General features: G+C 27.3%; 1 protein-coding gene across 1 annotated transcript; it reads left to right on the forward strand.

Moving 5' to 3' along the window:
* The first annotated feature begins 5,206 nt into the window (after positions 1–5,206).
* LOC108473638 (NAC domain-containing protein 82-like) lies at positions 5,207–7,109 on the forward strand. Its single transcript, XM_017775316.2, has 2 exons — positions 5,207–5,366; positions 5,601–7,109. The coding sequence occupies exon 2, from the start codon at positions 5,896–5,898 to the stop codon at positions 6,940–6,942; it is 1,047 nt and encodes a 348-aa protein (XP_017630805.1). The 5' UTR covers positions 5,207–5,366; positions 5,601–5,895; the 3' UTR covers positions 6,943–7,109.
* Positions 7,110–15,576: the final 8,467 nt, after the last annotated feature.

The raw sequence follows: 15,576 nt of genomic DNA on the forward strand, positions 1-15,576 counted from the left end.
CTGGCTGGGTGTCTTGTCTTCTTCCTTTATAGAACAACACCTGGTGGTCCAAACTCCAACGCAGTTTGATTTTTCATTTTCTATACGGATCCTGTCATGCCTGAGCAAAGCCTTCATTTAAAATATTATGTTCCATGTATCATTAAAAGTATTAAACTTTATTTACTTTGGTGATTGCGGTGGCCATCTCATGTCCATCATTGAATCCAGAAGTTTACTTATTTTTATATTGGTTTAAATATGAAATAAGCTCTTCGACTTTTTATTAAATTTTAATTTTAAAATTTTAGTTTCTTCATTTTTATATTTTGAATTTTAAATTTTATTAATTTTAAATCTATTAATATTATTTTACAGGTTTGTGTAAAATATAATTATTTTAAGAAATCAATAAATACTCCCTTATTAAGTTAATAAACACTTTAAAAATATTTCGATGTAATATAACATTATATTTGACTTAAGTAATAAATTAGAATATAGCAGATATTGCATATGATTTATATGTTAATTTTATTTTTTTAATAATTTATTTTTATTTTAAGAAATTAGTGTAATGTACATTATTTAAATCGTCTAACATAATTAAAAATATTACAGAAATAAAAATTTTAATCCTTTTAAAAATAATAATAATGAAATTCAAACTCCTTTTAGTGATTTTTAACTACTAGTTAAATGAAAATACCTAAATATTGAATATTAATGCATATATTTTGTAGTGTTAAGTTTTAGCTTTAAATTGAAATGCAAATTGTTTGATCAAATAAGATTTTATTTATATATTAAAATTCTATTAAAATAAATAAATGAAATTTAAAATCAACTTAATTATATTTGTAAATTGATTAATATTTGATATTGCAACTAAAAAAATTAATTTTATAAATAGTGTTATGTCGAAATTGATAACAATCTTTCGTGATTAATCCATTAGAGCGAATTTAGTGATAATCCTTTGTGTTCTATAGGCCCATTAATGGGATAGACGTAGCAGTTTTAAAGTTGCTCTATACCTAGAACTAGGATCGAACCCTTGACCACTGATTAAGGTGGAAGAAATCATTGTCATCTTATCTAACCCCGTAATACTTAACTATATATGCGTGTGAATTAATATACTCTATTCGTAATAATACAACTTTAAAAAAAATAAATGTAGCTCTAAATCTCTTAGGCTTTAGCTTTAAATCTATACTCCTAACTAATAATGTATATCTCAAACACTTTTGAACCCACGAAGTAAAATATATATATTTTTATAAAATAATAACAATTACACATTAATCATAGCATCCTAAATTAAAGGGAAGAATTATCTCTTCGTAATTGACTCGCTATCACTAAAGGTATCTCTTGAAAAGCAGGTGGATTGACAAGGAATTGCATCATTGATCTGGCAAGAGCATGTGCAATTGTATTAGCCTCCTTGAGACATATTGGATAATTACCCTCCATTATCTTCGACACAATTCATTACTTCTTATAGCTAAATCCCTATTCAGTTGACTTTAAAATCTACTCTGAATGGATTCAATAGAAAGAACACAACTTATCTCTACGATACCATTTATCCATTTTGCTTCTCATATAAATTAAAGACCACCATAGATAGCCCATAATTCAGCTTACTCAACATTACATCTCTCAATATTTCTTCTAATTCTTCAAAACCAATAATTTTAATACTATTAAAATTAGATATCTTAATATAAAATTTTAACCCATGAAATAAAATAGATTTAAATAATCAACTTCTAAAAATTATGTCAATACTATAATGTCTGAGTGTATTTTGTTCAGTTCAATTTTGGATTTACACTAAAATTAATTGAATCCAACCAAATTCTTTTTTATGTTTAATTTATATTAAGCTTTTCTTCTATAATAATATGAAAACAAATCTTTTATATTTAAACTACGAAAATTAAATATTAAATAGTACAAAACTATATTCAAAAATGTTTAGTAAATTAATAAAAATTAAGTATGAAATATAATTATATTTTTCAGATAAATGTAAAGTTGACTTTCAAAATGTTATTTATTTTTAGTTTTAACCTTTTAATATAATATTTCATATTATTTTAGATAATTTTGAAAAATATTAAAAAGATAATTTAATATCTCATTTTTAATAATTAGGTACCTACTTAATTATTTTAATTAATATTTTTTGAGTAAATTAGTCACTTAATTATTATTGTGTTTCTATTTTTATCAACAAAATATTAAAAATTTGTGACATATTGAATTGGGTTGAAGTAAGATATAGCTTTGAGTTTTCGGTGTTATAAAAGTGCTTGTATTCTTTATGAAAACAAGAAAAGGCACTAAATGAAGTATACAATTACAGTAAAAATCGAATCACACTTTATGCCGGAGCCGGGGGTAGTGCCGTCCCTCTTGGAAAATTTTTTATTTAAGCACTTTATAATTTATAAAATTTTAAATTAATAATGATAAAATTATATTTTTACTCTTTAAAAATATTAAAAAATTGATTTAATCTTAAAAAAATATAAAAATATAGACGATTAAAATAATAAAATTATACTTTTTACTGTCGTAAAATTATACAATTTGATTCCACCCAACAATTTTATGAGATCAAATAAAATCTAGAGGATGTGGAAAAAAATCCCGGTAAGAGTAGGGAAAGATAATTTATTTTTGGAATTAAAATTTAAATTTAAGTTTTCATATTAAGAATACAATTTAGTTGGTGTCTTACTATCGCAATTAATACTTATCTAAATATTTAAATAAGAAATATCAAATAAAAATAATTAGGGTAAACTGTCAAAATAGTCACTTTTGTTTACCTTAGATTACATTTTAGTCACTTATGTTTGACATGTTACATTTTAGTCACTTATATTAACGTGTTGTAATATTTTATCACTGAGCTGTTAATTGCCATTAACGACGTAACGGTAAGCTGACATGGTACGTTAAATTATCATTTCAAACAAAAATGTTAGGTTAAATTATATAGTTTAATTTTTTTTCATTTTATTTCTTTATTTTTCTTTTCTTCTTCCTCTTTAGTTTTGACAAATGGAACACATAGAAAAAAACACGCTAAAAAGATGAAGAAGGGAGGAAAACAAAGGGAGAAGCAGAAGAGAATGAAAAATAAAGAAAAAAAAACAAAGGAAAGTTAAAAGAACATAAAAAAATTAAATTGCTCAAAATGAAAAAATATGGGGACCAATTGTATAATTTAACCTAAAATTTTATTTGAAATGATAATTTAATATGCCACGTCAGCTTACCATTACACCATTAAATATATCAAAAATATTAATTAACAACTGAATGATTAATCATTACGTTTTAATCACTTACATTAACATGTTATAACATGTTAATGTAAGTGATTAAAACGTAACATTTTAAACATAAGTAACTAAAATGTAATATGAGATAAATAAAAGTGACTAATTTGATAGTTTACCCAAATAATTAAAGTTGGATTGTAGCAAATTAAAGACATATTTTAGAAATTTACACATTAAAAATATTTAAACTTTTGACTTGAAACTAAATTAGATGGGTGTGAAACAGAAATTACAACTTGGTTCCTGTTAGATAATTATACTGGGCAAGCAAATGTAGGCAATTAGCTACCAACTCCAACCTTTCTGCATCTTTTTCCTGCTTTTTGCAAAGCTAGTTACCTAATGTCATGTTATCTCTTTGAACCAAATCTCCCTTATATATACCCATTACCCTCTTTGAAAGCTCTCATCATAACAGCGTTTTCTCTTCCTATTTCAGCTGTTTCCAATTCAACTATACGAAAGTAAAAAAATGGACCAAAAAACAAAAAACATTATGGTTTGTTCTATAATAGCTATTACTCTTCTTGCCCTTGGCCTTGCTTCCAATATAATTGGAAGATTCCTGTACCCTCAGTTTTACGATCATTCATGTCCCAGAGCTCAAGAGATTGTGAGAAACGTTGTTGCCAAAGCTGTTGCAAAGGAACCTCGCATGGCTGCTTCATTGCTTAGGCTACACTTCCACGATTGCTTTGTTAAGGTAACTTATTCAACCTCACCAAACCAATAGCAAAGTGTCGAATGAAAAATATGTATTTAATTTTTTAATTAATTAGATTAGATCGAGTTCAAGTTTAAAAAATAGCCCGTCTCACTTTGAGATAATGACCAAACAATTCATTCATATACGATATTAGTTTAAAATAGATTTATTTATAGACTGGGTCACTGGGTCTAACTCGAAGGCTCGTTTAAAAAGTGAGAAGGTTTAGTAAAAATATAGGTCTGAAAAATGATTTTTGGGAAAAAATATATTTAGAAAACAAGTCAGGCCTCGAGTAAAAATTTTTTGACCCGAGCCAAAATTTGCAAAAAGAAAAAGTCTATAATTTTTTTCTGTTTTTTATTATTTTCTCATTATTTTGCTACCATCTCATTATTATGATGCTACTGTTTTGTTGTTAATGTTTAAATATTATATAACTCTTGTTTTATTATTAATTTTGTTTCTATTTTAAAGATATTTGCTTATTAAGTTACACATATCTTAGTGTTATTTAAGTATACATTTTTTTATATATTTTCAAGTTTTTGAGAAACATTTATTTTAATATTTTTTATGTATTATATTTAAAAATATATATATATATCTGGAGGGCTAGACCGGGATCAAATTTTAGTATTTTTATTTTAGTCAAGCTAAGTCTAACTAATGGGTCTAAGATTTTGATTAGGTCTGACCCGACCCAATCAATGAACACTTCTAATTTAAAATATATGAGAATAAATTTTATATTAAGATTTACTCTAACGTAATTATACCCGAAAACAATTAATAGCATCATTAAAATAATAATAAATTAAAATTACTGTTGTATTTTGATAAAAAAATTATCAGCATATCAAGTTGGGTGAAAGGGTATATGTTTGATGAAGATAAATAAATAAAAATTAATATTAAGTTAGTGGGAGGTGGAGTTATGTGTTGCCATCTTTAATTGGATTTTTAAGATTTATTTGTTAATTAATTAATTGATTTAAAATTTGAGTTAATTATTTAAGTGGTTGTAATATGTAGAAGGCGTTAAATGAAGCATATAATTAAAGTAAGGCGTTAAATGAAGCATATAATTAAAGTAAAATCGTATCAAACTTCAATTAATTACAAATCAGATAAAGATACGAATAAAAGAGAATTTATTTCGGAATTTAAAAAAAAAAATCGTAGCAAAAAGTTGGGATTATAAAAGACAGGGCACTGTGCGTAATATTCACTCTACTTTTCGTTGCTTTCAGTTATTGGCTGTTGACTCAATCTCCCTCGGTGCTCTCTCTCGCTCGCGGCTCTCTTCTCTACGGGTAAAATTCTAGGGTTTTCACTTCTTCTATTTCATTATAATTCTTGTTTCTACAAATAAGCATTAATCGAAGGTCTTTGCTTTGATCTGTTAGTTTCGGTCTTCCTTGATTTTTCAATTTAGGGTTTTCTTTTTAATTGGATCTAGGTTTTCTTTTTTAAACAAAAAATTGAATGTACTTATTGTTATGGTCGATGATCTTTTAATGATATGGGAGCCTTGATATTGAAAACAGGCTTTACATTGCACACCAAATGAATTTTGAGCTCAATTGGGAACAGCCGCCTTCTGTTTTTGGTTCTGATCTGGGGTTTACGAACCGTGGGAGATTGAGGTATTTTTCACAAAAGATTTTCTTTTGGCATTGGACTTGGCCCGTTTTTTACGCGTCAGGTTTTTTGTTTTGATTATACGATTTGATTCTGCTGCTTTACTTGAAGAAGCGGAATCACAAATTTTGTTGTTCATTTTCTCGTGAGCCATATTTGTTTGTTATTGGATACTGAGACTCCAAGTTTTGGATTTTTCTGATGGGGAAAAACGCATTACCCCCGGGGTTTCGATTTCACCCCACCGATGTAGAACTTGTTATGTATTATTTGAAAAGAAAAGTATTAGGCCAAAAGCTCTTGTTGAATGTGATTGCTAAAGTTGATGTTTATAAGTTTGCTCCCTGGGACTTGCCTGATATGTCCTGTATGAAGACTGGGGATCTTAAATGGTACTTCTATTGTCCCATCGAGAAGAAATATGCTAGAGGGGATAGGGTGAATCGAGCTACTATATTCGGCTACTGGAAAGCCACGGGAAAGGATCGGCCCGTGAAGTACAATGACGAAGTTGTTGGAATGATCAAAACCTTGGTATTTCACAAAGGTAAAGCTCCACGTGGTGACCGAACAGACTGGGTTATGCATGAGTATAGGCTTGAAGAAAAAATATTGGCTGACAGAGGGCCTGTTCAAGATATGTATATGCTTTATGTTGTTTTCAAGAAGGATGGTCTGGGCCCAAGAAATGGTTCCCAATACGGAGCCCCATTCAAGGAAGAGGAGTGGAGTGACGACGAGCAGGCAGATTTGCCTGGTGCTGGTTCCCTTTGCGGCCTGTCTACAGTAGCTGTTGGTGGTGATAATAGCTCCTGTGTCCCCGAGAGTGTATGTGTTGGGCCTTCTGTTGAGTCAAGTGGGTGGTGTACACAACCATCGATGATGGGTCATACTAATGGCGATGTTAATGTCACCACTGCCATTGATACTAATGCTTATGCTGCCCCTACATGCCCGGATGCCCCTGAAGTTCAAGTGGTCGCTGTTGCTGAGGATGTTCCTACATTGTTGGAGGCGCCTCAACCTGCTCTGGTTCCTCAAGATCAAGAATCGAATGATAACATGTTATCTATGTTGGAGTACTTCTTTGAAGAGGATGCATTTGGTACACATGAAGGTCAGAGGAGGGGCAATGCAACTGATTCTTCCTTCAAGGATACTCCTGTTTCTGATGAGGACGATATTTCAAATTTGTTGGCCTCTTTTACTGATGTCGACAATTCAAATAACTGGTCTTATCCTTTTTAATAAAGTAATTGTTTCAACTATTGGAACTGGTAGCAATGTTTGTAGACTTCTTAGGAATAAATGCTGTTGTTTGGTTTACCAGTGTCATTGACTTGTTTCTGTTTGATTATCATGTTGTGCTCTCTATACATTTTCTTTAATGGAATGTCTGGCATATTATTTGTGAATTTAAATGTTCCAGTATTATGAATTTTCTGACTGTTGCTCTAGGAATCATAAGGTTGCAGGTACAAACTACAATCCATTGAAGAAAAAGTATAAAAGCACATATGAAAGGAAAGTTATCTCAAAGGAATGAATGCTGCTGCTACTGTTGGGTTTACCAGTGTTATTATCAGCAAGTGTTTGGTTTGAGATAGAAGGGCAGCAGCATTCATATCAGTTTAAATACTTTTTCTTCAATGGAGTGTCAGTTTTAACCTGCAGTGTGTGGTGATTTAAATTGATATAAATTTTTTTGTAGAAATATTTCCCAATTCCCATGGCTATTTGGATAGGAATCAATCATAAGTAGGCAGTCTTGGTACGTATATAAAATGAATTATTAGTTTGTTAAATTTGTATTTTCTTTCCCCCTTGGTGTGTTCATTAGTTTTCTATTACTATTGCGAAAGGAAAGGCACAAAAGAGAAAAACAGGGTCCTCATGTTGTTAGTTTCGCCTAACAATGATGAAAAACATAAACCAGTCATGTGATTTTATGTTGTTTCATTCCATAAATCTGCCGTAAATACGTTAGTTTTACTTGAAACTGATAGCAAGTAGTTAACTTCAAATACAAAATTTGCGTTTCTATCAAATTTAGGCTCAACTGAACAAAATCAATTCGCTTGATTTGCATACAAAATCAAGCCTAATTAATTAGTATGATTAAATGATTTACACAACTTAATCCCAATTTTGTTAAAATTATGATCAACACACTATATTTGAATTTTTGTGCAAACTCCTTTACTTTGATGACTATTTAAAATTTTTACTTTCAGCACAATTAATTAATTTTAATTGTCTTATCCAGAATATGCAATTACGTTATTCATACAAATTTTTTCCTGATTTTTCTGTTAGTTTTAAGTTTTTACTTGCAAATAGTTGAAAGTTATAACGAGTTATTGGAAAAATTGATTAGACATATAATTAATTTATAATCAAGTTTCAACTCTTCATTTATTAAATATAAAATTACTAAATGATAGAGTCAAACCATTAAAAGTATCATTATTGAACTCTCCTTCGTATATCATTACAAACACTGTTTATATTTTTAAATTTCAATCCAATAATATTTTTATATGTGTTACTCTTATAAGTATTTCGTGATTGCTTAATGTTAAACCCGTTCAACTAGTGTTTCCACTTTTATCTCATGGGTACCATTGTACTTATTATATGATGAAAATTATCTTTATTTATACCGATAATGATTAAGCCATTTGTTCTAGACAAATGATTCATGATTATGTTAAATTTTAAAAATCATAAAGTTATTTTATTACCTCTATTTTATTTTAATATAATTTTTACATTTTAATTTATTATGTCTATTTTACTACCTATCAATTGTATATTTATACTTACTATTATTTAAACCTCCAATTGAATTGGTGTCACGAGTCAATTGAGCACTAATTTGGTTTGAAAAATTATGGAAATGTCATTTCCTATTAAAATAAGTATATTATTGGAGGGTACTTTAATCTCTTAATTTTTTAGGGTTAAATCATTTTTGGGGCCTGAACATGATAACTTTTCTTATATTAGGGCTTAAACTTTATTTTTGTCCAAGTTAGCCTTTGAAAACCTTAAAGTTCAAGCCTAAATGTAGGGATTGCCAAGATGGCCTAGTTTAGACCAAAAAAAAATTTAAGCCCCAATGCAAGAAAAATTGTTAAGTTCAAGCCCCAAATAGTAATTTAATCATTTTTTTATAAAAAAATAAAAAATTACACAAAGTGGGATTTCAACTCATGTAATTTACGTCAACAACACCTTAACCATTCTAGCAAAACTTTGTTTTAAATAGGATATATATTAATTTTATTTTACATATTTTATTGCCTTCATGAATTGTATATCTATACAATACTTGTAACACCCCTATACCATGTTCGACTCAAGGAACCTGATATAGGAATATTACATTTAGTGCCAAAGTAATTCTTGGCTAATCACTAATATATTAGAACATAAAAACGGACACTTGGAACATACTTAATATTTTTCCTAAGTACATGTCATTCTATTCAAAATTTTAAAACATACCCTGTTGTTGCTTGAAAAAGTGATAAGATGAAAGCTTGCAATCTCAAAATTCAACTCTTCAAAAATTCCTGTACCTAATCTGCACACGGAAATAAACCATACGCTGAGTATACACCCAGTGATATTATTATAATTCAAATACTTAAGGTCAAACAATATATATATACATTAAATCTTACCACTATTTTACCTTTAATAAATCTTTCATGCATTTAAACTTTAATTTTAATTTAATAATATGTATTTTAAATAACTTTTCTTCATTTTAATTTATATATCTTCTTACTACATCAATATCCATTTCATGCATTTCATCAATAACCATTTCATAAATCATTATTTCATAAATTTCATTTCTATATCTCAATTCAATAACTAATTCTCAAGAAAATATTAATTTCTATTCATAATCAATCAATAACAATCGGTTGTTCAAGACTTTAATATAATCATTCAAGAATCATCGGTTATTCAAGAATATTAGTCTTTCAAGAATTGTTTAAACCAACATTTTCGATAAAAATAATTCTAATTAATTTATATGATTATATTCAATTAACTCATACACTATTTCATTATTTCATATTCATTCTATTTTCACTTCTTATTTCGATATCTCAATTTCAATTTATATTTCAATTCATAATTTTATTTTCTCATACTTTCAATAGTTCAATTGATCAAATTCATTCGATTTTCTCATTTCATTTATTCAACTAATATCAATATCGATAATTCGATATTTAACAATTTCATGAACCTTAAGTTCATGCTTCAAATCTCATGTCTCAATTCAATTCACAATTCAACTCATAATTTCTTTATCATATTTTTAATAGTACGATTAATCAAATTTATTTAATTTTCTCATTTCAGTTATTCAGCCTATTAACAAACCCGGACCTTGGCTGATACACGGATCCAACCAACACACCAGTACGGCACTCAGTGCCTCATTGGCTTTGCCGAAGTAAACAGTAACAGTACGATACTCAGTACCTAATCGGATTAAACCGAAGTAACAATAACAGTATGACACACAAGGTGCCTCATCGACTTAAAGTTGAAGTAACAGCACGACACTTATAGTGTCTCATCGACTTAAGGTCGAAGTATCCCTGAACACTTCCAATCCTATGGCGTGCCAACTATATCCGACTCAGCCCGACTAGTTAATAGGGAATTCAAATCATTTTTCTATTTCAAATTCACTTTCAATTCAATCACAATTTAATTCAAATTCACTTTTTCACTTTCTAATCAATATACAATTCAATACCAATACATATTTAAGATAAGCACATATAATCATACTTTGATTCAATTCAATCCACTTTTCAATCAATAACAATTCACATATTCACCATATTCATAATTTAATTTACTTTTATTCAATTCATATTTTGATTCATTTTCCAATCAAGTTCAAATAACTAATCACTTTTCAATTAATATATATTTCAAATAATCACATATTTTCTTCATTCAATTCATTTTGATTCAATTCAAATCACTTTTAATTTCCTATTTGTTCACATTTAATTTCAATAGCCATAAACACTTTTAAATCAATTTCATTCAAATCAATATCATTATTTCAATTACTTTTCTAAATTTATCTACCATGCATTTTAATTAAAATATAACAATTAATAATAAATAGATTTGAATTATAGTAATACAAACCCGAATTTATTCGATTACTCCTCGACAACTTTTTTTTTTTCCTTTCGGTACCGATACCTCGGGTTCTTTGCTAGCAATTTTAACTTCAAGCTTCAAATCCCTAATTTTTTCTTTTTTCTTTTCATTCTTTCTTCCCTTTCCCCTGTTTCGAATGCTCACTGTTCTTTCTCCTTTCTTTTTCTTTTGTTTTATTCTTTTATACCATATATATATATATATATACTTTATTTTATTTCTTTACTTAACATATATTATAATATATTTATTCTAAATATCTATTAAATATTTAATCATATATATACAAATGTACACCATCAATACTATACAATTGTCATCATTTATTTTATTTTTCACACAACAATCTTATAATTTAATTATTTAATTAACAATAATATAATTTAATCTAATTATCTATTACTTTAATATTAAGTAAATAAATTATTTTCTAACAAGTGTACATATATCTATTTATTACAATTGTACCAATATTTTTATTACAATTGTCATTATTCAATTTGTTCATTATACAAAAATCTCATAATTTAATTATTTATCTAATAAATATCTTTTAGTTTACTAATGATAAATAATAAATAATAAATATCTTATGCTTAATTAATAAGCAAATTAAATCTATAATTTACAATTATATGCTTATTTTAATTACACATGTATATCATTATTATCACACATTTCACTTCATTTTAATTTATTTAATAATAATAATAATAATAATAATAATAATAATAATAATATAGTTATAATAATACTACTAATAATAATAATTAAATCTACTTGCCGTCAACCATTGAGAAATGGTTTATTTGCCATTGTGATCCCCCTTTCTTTTTATTAATCTATAATTAAACTTTTACCCTTAATTCAATTTAATTCTTTTTCCTAATTACTCTTAATTAAGCAAGTTTACCTAATTAGAACCTAATTAGGCACACCACTAGTTTCATAAATGTTTCTAATAATTATTTACAAACTTATTTCACTAAAACGGAGGCCCGATATTGCACTTTTCCGATGCCCGTGAATTTTGGGTCATTACAATACTATTACTTAAACCCCTGTTGAGTTGGTGTTATGAGTCAGCCGTGCACTAATTCGGTTTGAGAAATGATAAAAGACGTTGCTTTATATTTAAAATAAGTTATATTATTCAATGGTACTTTGATCTTTTTATAGTGAGGTTTAAAACCCATGCCATTTCCATTAAAAAAACTTAACCATTGAACTAAAACTTTATTTTTAATATAATATATCAATTTTATTTTCATTATACATACTTTATTACCTCCATCAATTATATATATTGATAATATTGTTAATTCAGTTAGTATCACAAGTTAGCTCGATAGTAACCATGATAAACAATTATAGTGCATTATGATATGTTTACATATTTAAATTTTGTTTTACTCACAGTTTAATTTATTTTTTCATTTTAAAATCCTACGTATTTCACGTGTTATTACTAACTAATTTCAATTCACATGTTTCATTATTTATTGCATATTAGTTTTAAACGTGCATTTATGTTTTAAATACGTAGTTTTATATGCATAAAATTTTAATAATATATAAAAAGGAAAGAAAAGAAAACTTAGACTAGAATTTAATATTGTATTATTGACAACTTAATTAAAATACAAATATAAATATATATGTGAAAAATTGCAACATAGAATTAATTAAAATTTGACATTAAAATAGCACATGACGGCACAAAAAATCTAGCAAAATAAATCCTAAACACCTACAAATAAAATTCAAACACCTCATATAGTGTTGTAATTAAAAGTCCTTATAAAATTACAAGTTGTGCAATAAATAATGTGTTTTGGACAACTCCTACTTCTTCTTAGACTTCTCTTGTTTTTCTCAATATTTTTTGAATTAATTGTATTTTATTATTTGATTTTAGTTTAATTTTTAAAATCTAAATTATTATATTCTTTAAGAAATAATAAAATCAAAATAATGTTATCTCACTTAGGGATAAGCAAAATCTGATTCGATTCCAAAAATTACATAAATTTTTCAAATTTTGAATTAAATAGTTCGAGTTATTTGAGTTAATCAAGTTATTTTGATCAACTCGAATAAAAAATTAAGTTTTTTGGTTTAACTCGAATATAAATTACACAATTCTAGTTATCCGAAAATTCAAATAAGAAAAGACAAAATTATGCCGTTTTGATAAATGTTTACATTTTTTAAAGTTAAAAGTCAAATCATTAAGTTAAAAGGCAAAAATACGTTGTTTTGATAAATGTTTACTCATTAAGTTAAAAGGCAAAATCATTATATTGTTTATATAGTTAAATAACTTTGTACTCCGTTTATTAGTTAAATAATCAGTTTATGTAAACGCAACATTGAGTACAAATAATAAGATTCGTTAACTCGACTCGACTTGACTCGAACTTTTTTGAGTCGATTCGATCTGATTCGAAAAAAATCAAATTGAATTTGGTTACTAAAATAGAATTCGTTAACTCGACTAATTCAAATTTTTTTGATTCAATTCATTTCGACTCTACTCGACTCAATAAATACTTACCCTTAATTTTCACTCTTAAAAAAAGAGAGCTTATTGGCAGAGAATTTGTGATGTTCGGGTTGTGTTTGCCCAAAAAGTAGTCACATGCATATTTGAAACTTTAATGTGAGAAATTAGTATTGTGTGAAAGAACAATGCATATCTTTCTCTCCCGCACTGCTATTAATACACGATGCTGACAAAGAGTGTGACATACAATTAATGCTTCCCTTTTACTATTAATTTCTTTACTATAAAATATATTAAGCATAGTGGGTAATGTCGAAGTCCTTTTGGATAGGGATAACTATGGAGTTAGGCAATGTTTGAATTTTGTTACCCCTTTTTTATTAAATGTTGGAAAGCTTTGCTTTCATAACCATATCACTTCACCTCTGTTCTTTTATTAACTATACACTACAATTTGTGTATATTTATGATCTATGTGAGAAATTTATGTAACAAATATTTTTACTAAAATTTTATATACAACTTAATTGATGCTTTGATTATAATTAGACTTGATTTTGGATCGAGTCATCCATAGATCTAATGGTCTGTTTAAAATGGAGAAGGGTTTGGATAAAATTATAGACTTGAAAAATAAGTTTGGACAAAAAATAATATTCGTTTTTATTTGGCTCGGGTTTGGGCCTAAAATTTTGTATTGACCTAGCCCAAACCCGACCCAACCCATGATCAGGTCTAATTGTAATGGTAAAATTAATTGTTTATCATGCATAGTATTTACAGTTCAAATCTCATTATGATTAAATTGTTTATTTATTTATTATATATAAAGACAAAAATACCCTATAAAATAACACTTAATTGTACTAAATATAGTTTTTTAGTAATTTCATAGCTGAGTTGGTACCTAATTGGTTCATGATACCAATTCAGTAGAACACTTAAAATAAATATAAAGTATATATAATATACCCCCTCACACACATATATGTTAATATATATTTAGTATTATACTCTGAAACTATATAAGATATAAATAAAATATTTTAATTTAAAATAAATGATACAATCAAATCACTTAACTATTAGCATGTTCTTGTTTTGAGCACGAACTACGAAAATTTTCATTATTGTTATTAACATTATCGTTTGTTTATATTTTGGTCACCCTTCATTAAATCATTAGCGAAAATGATGACATAGTTTTTTAATTGGTATAATTACACATTTAGTCCTCAACACTTACATATTGTATCAATTTAATTCTAATTCTAAATAAATCGACAAATTTAACCTTCCATATTTACAAATTTCATCAATTTGTAAGATGGGAAGGCAAAGACTACATACTTATTCATCTTTAGACCTTTGAATTTAGACACATGTTGAGACTATAAATAATACTTTATAAATCAAACAAGGAGAAGAAAGAGAATATAATAAAGGGATAGAAGAGTAAATTCGATCTTTGAGGGTTTTCCTTGTGGGTGATGAGAATCAAGGGAAAAGAAGAACAAACGATTGCGAATGAAGTACGAAAGCTGTTTGTGGCGCAAACTAGGTGACGACAAAGGGCAATAGAGAAGGCGCTCATAGCAACAATGGCACTGAAAAAGGATAACAACGGCAACAATGAGAACAAGAATAAGAAACGATGAGCATAGGGGGTCAATAAGAAGTTAGCTGTCATGGTGGGTAGTGAAGCAACAAATAGGGAGGAGGAGAATAGAACCAAATTGGTAAAAATTGTAAATATGAAAGATTAAATTGGTTGAATTATTTAGAATTATGATTAAATTAATAGAATGTGTTAAGTGTTAAGAATTAAAGCGTGTAATTATATCAATTAAAAAATTACGTCATTATTTTTATTAATTCTTAATAGAAGATGACCAAAATAAAACAAATGATAACATATTAGTGATGAAAATGAAAATTTTTATAGTTTAACGACTAAAATATAGATATACTAATAATTAAGTGACTAATTATACTATTTACAGATAATTTTAAAAGTGAATTTGGTAATGTTCCTTAATACACAAGCTAAAATTTGCCGAATTTTGGGTACCCTACCCTAATCTGGAGATAGGGTTGGGAGTTGGGTTATGGAGATAGAAAGGCAACACATTAATGTCCACAACTAATCAAATGTCAACAAACAC

This window comes from Gossypium arboreum, chromosome 11 (genome assembly GCF_025698485.1).
Source record: "Gossypium arboreum isolate Shixiya-1 chromosome 11, ASM2569848v2, whole genome shotgun sequence".
Classification (NCBI taxonomy): domain Eukaryota; kingdom Viridiplantae; phylum Streptophyta; class Magnoliopsida; order Malvales; family Malvaceae; genus Gossypium; species Gossypium arboreum.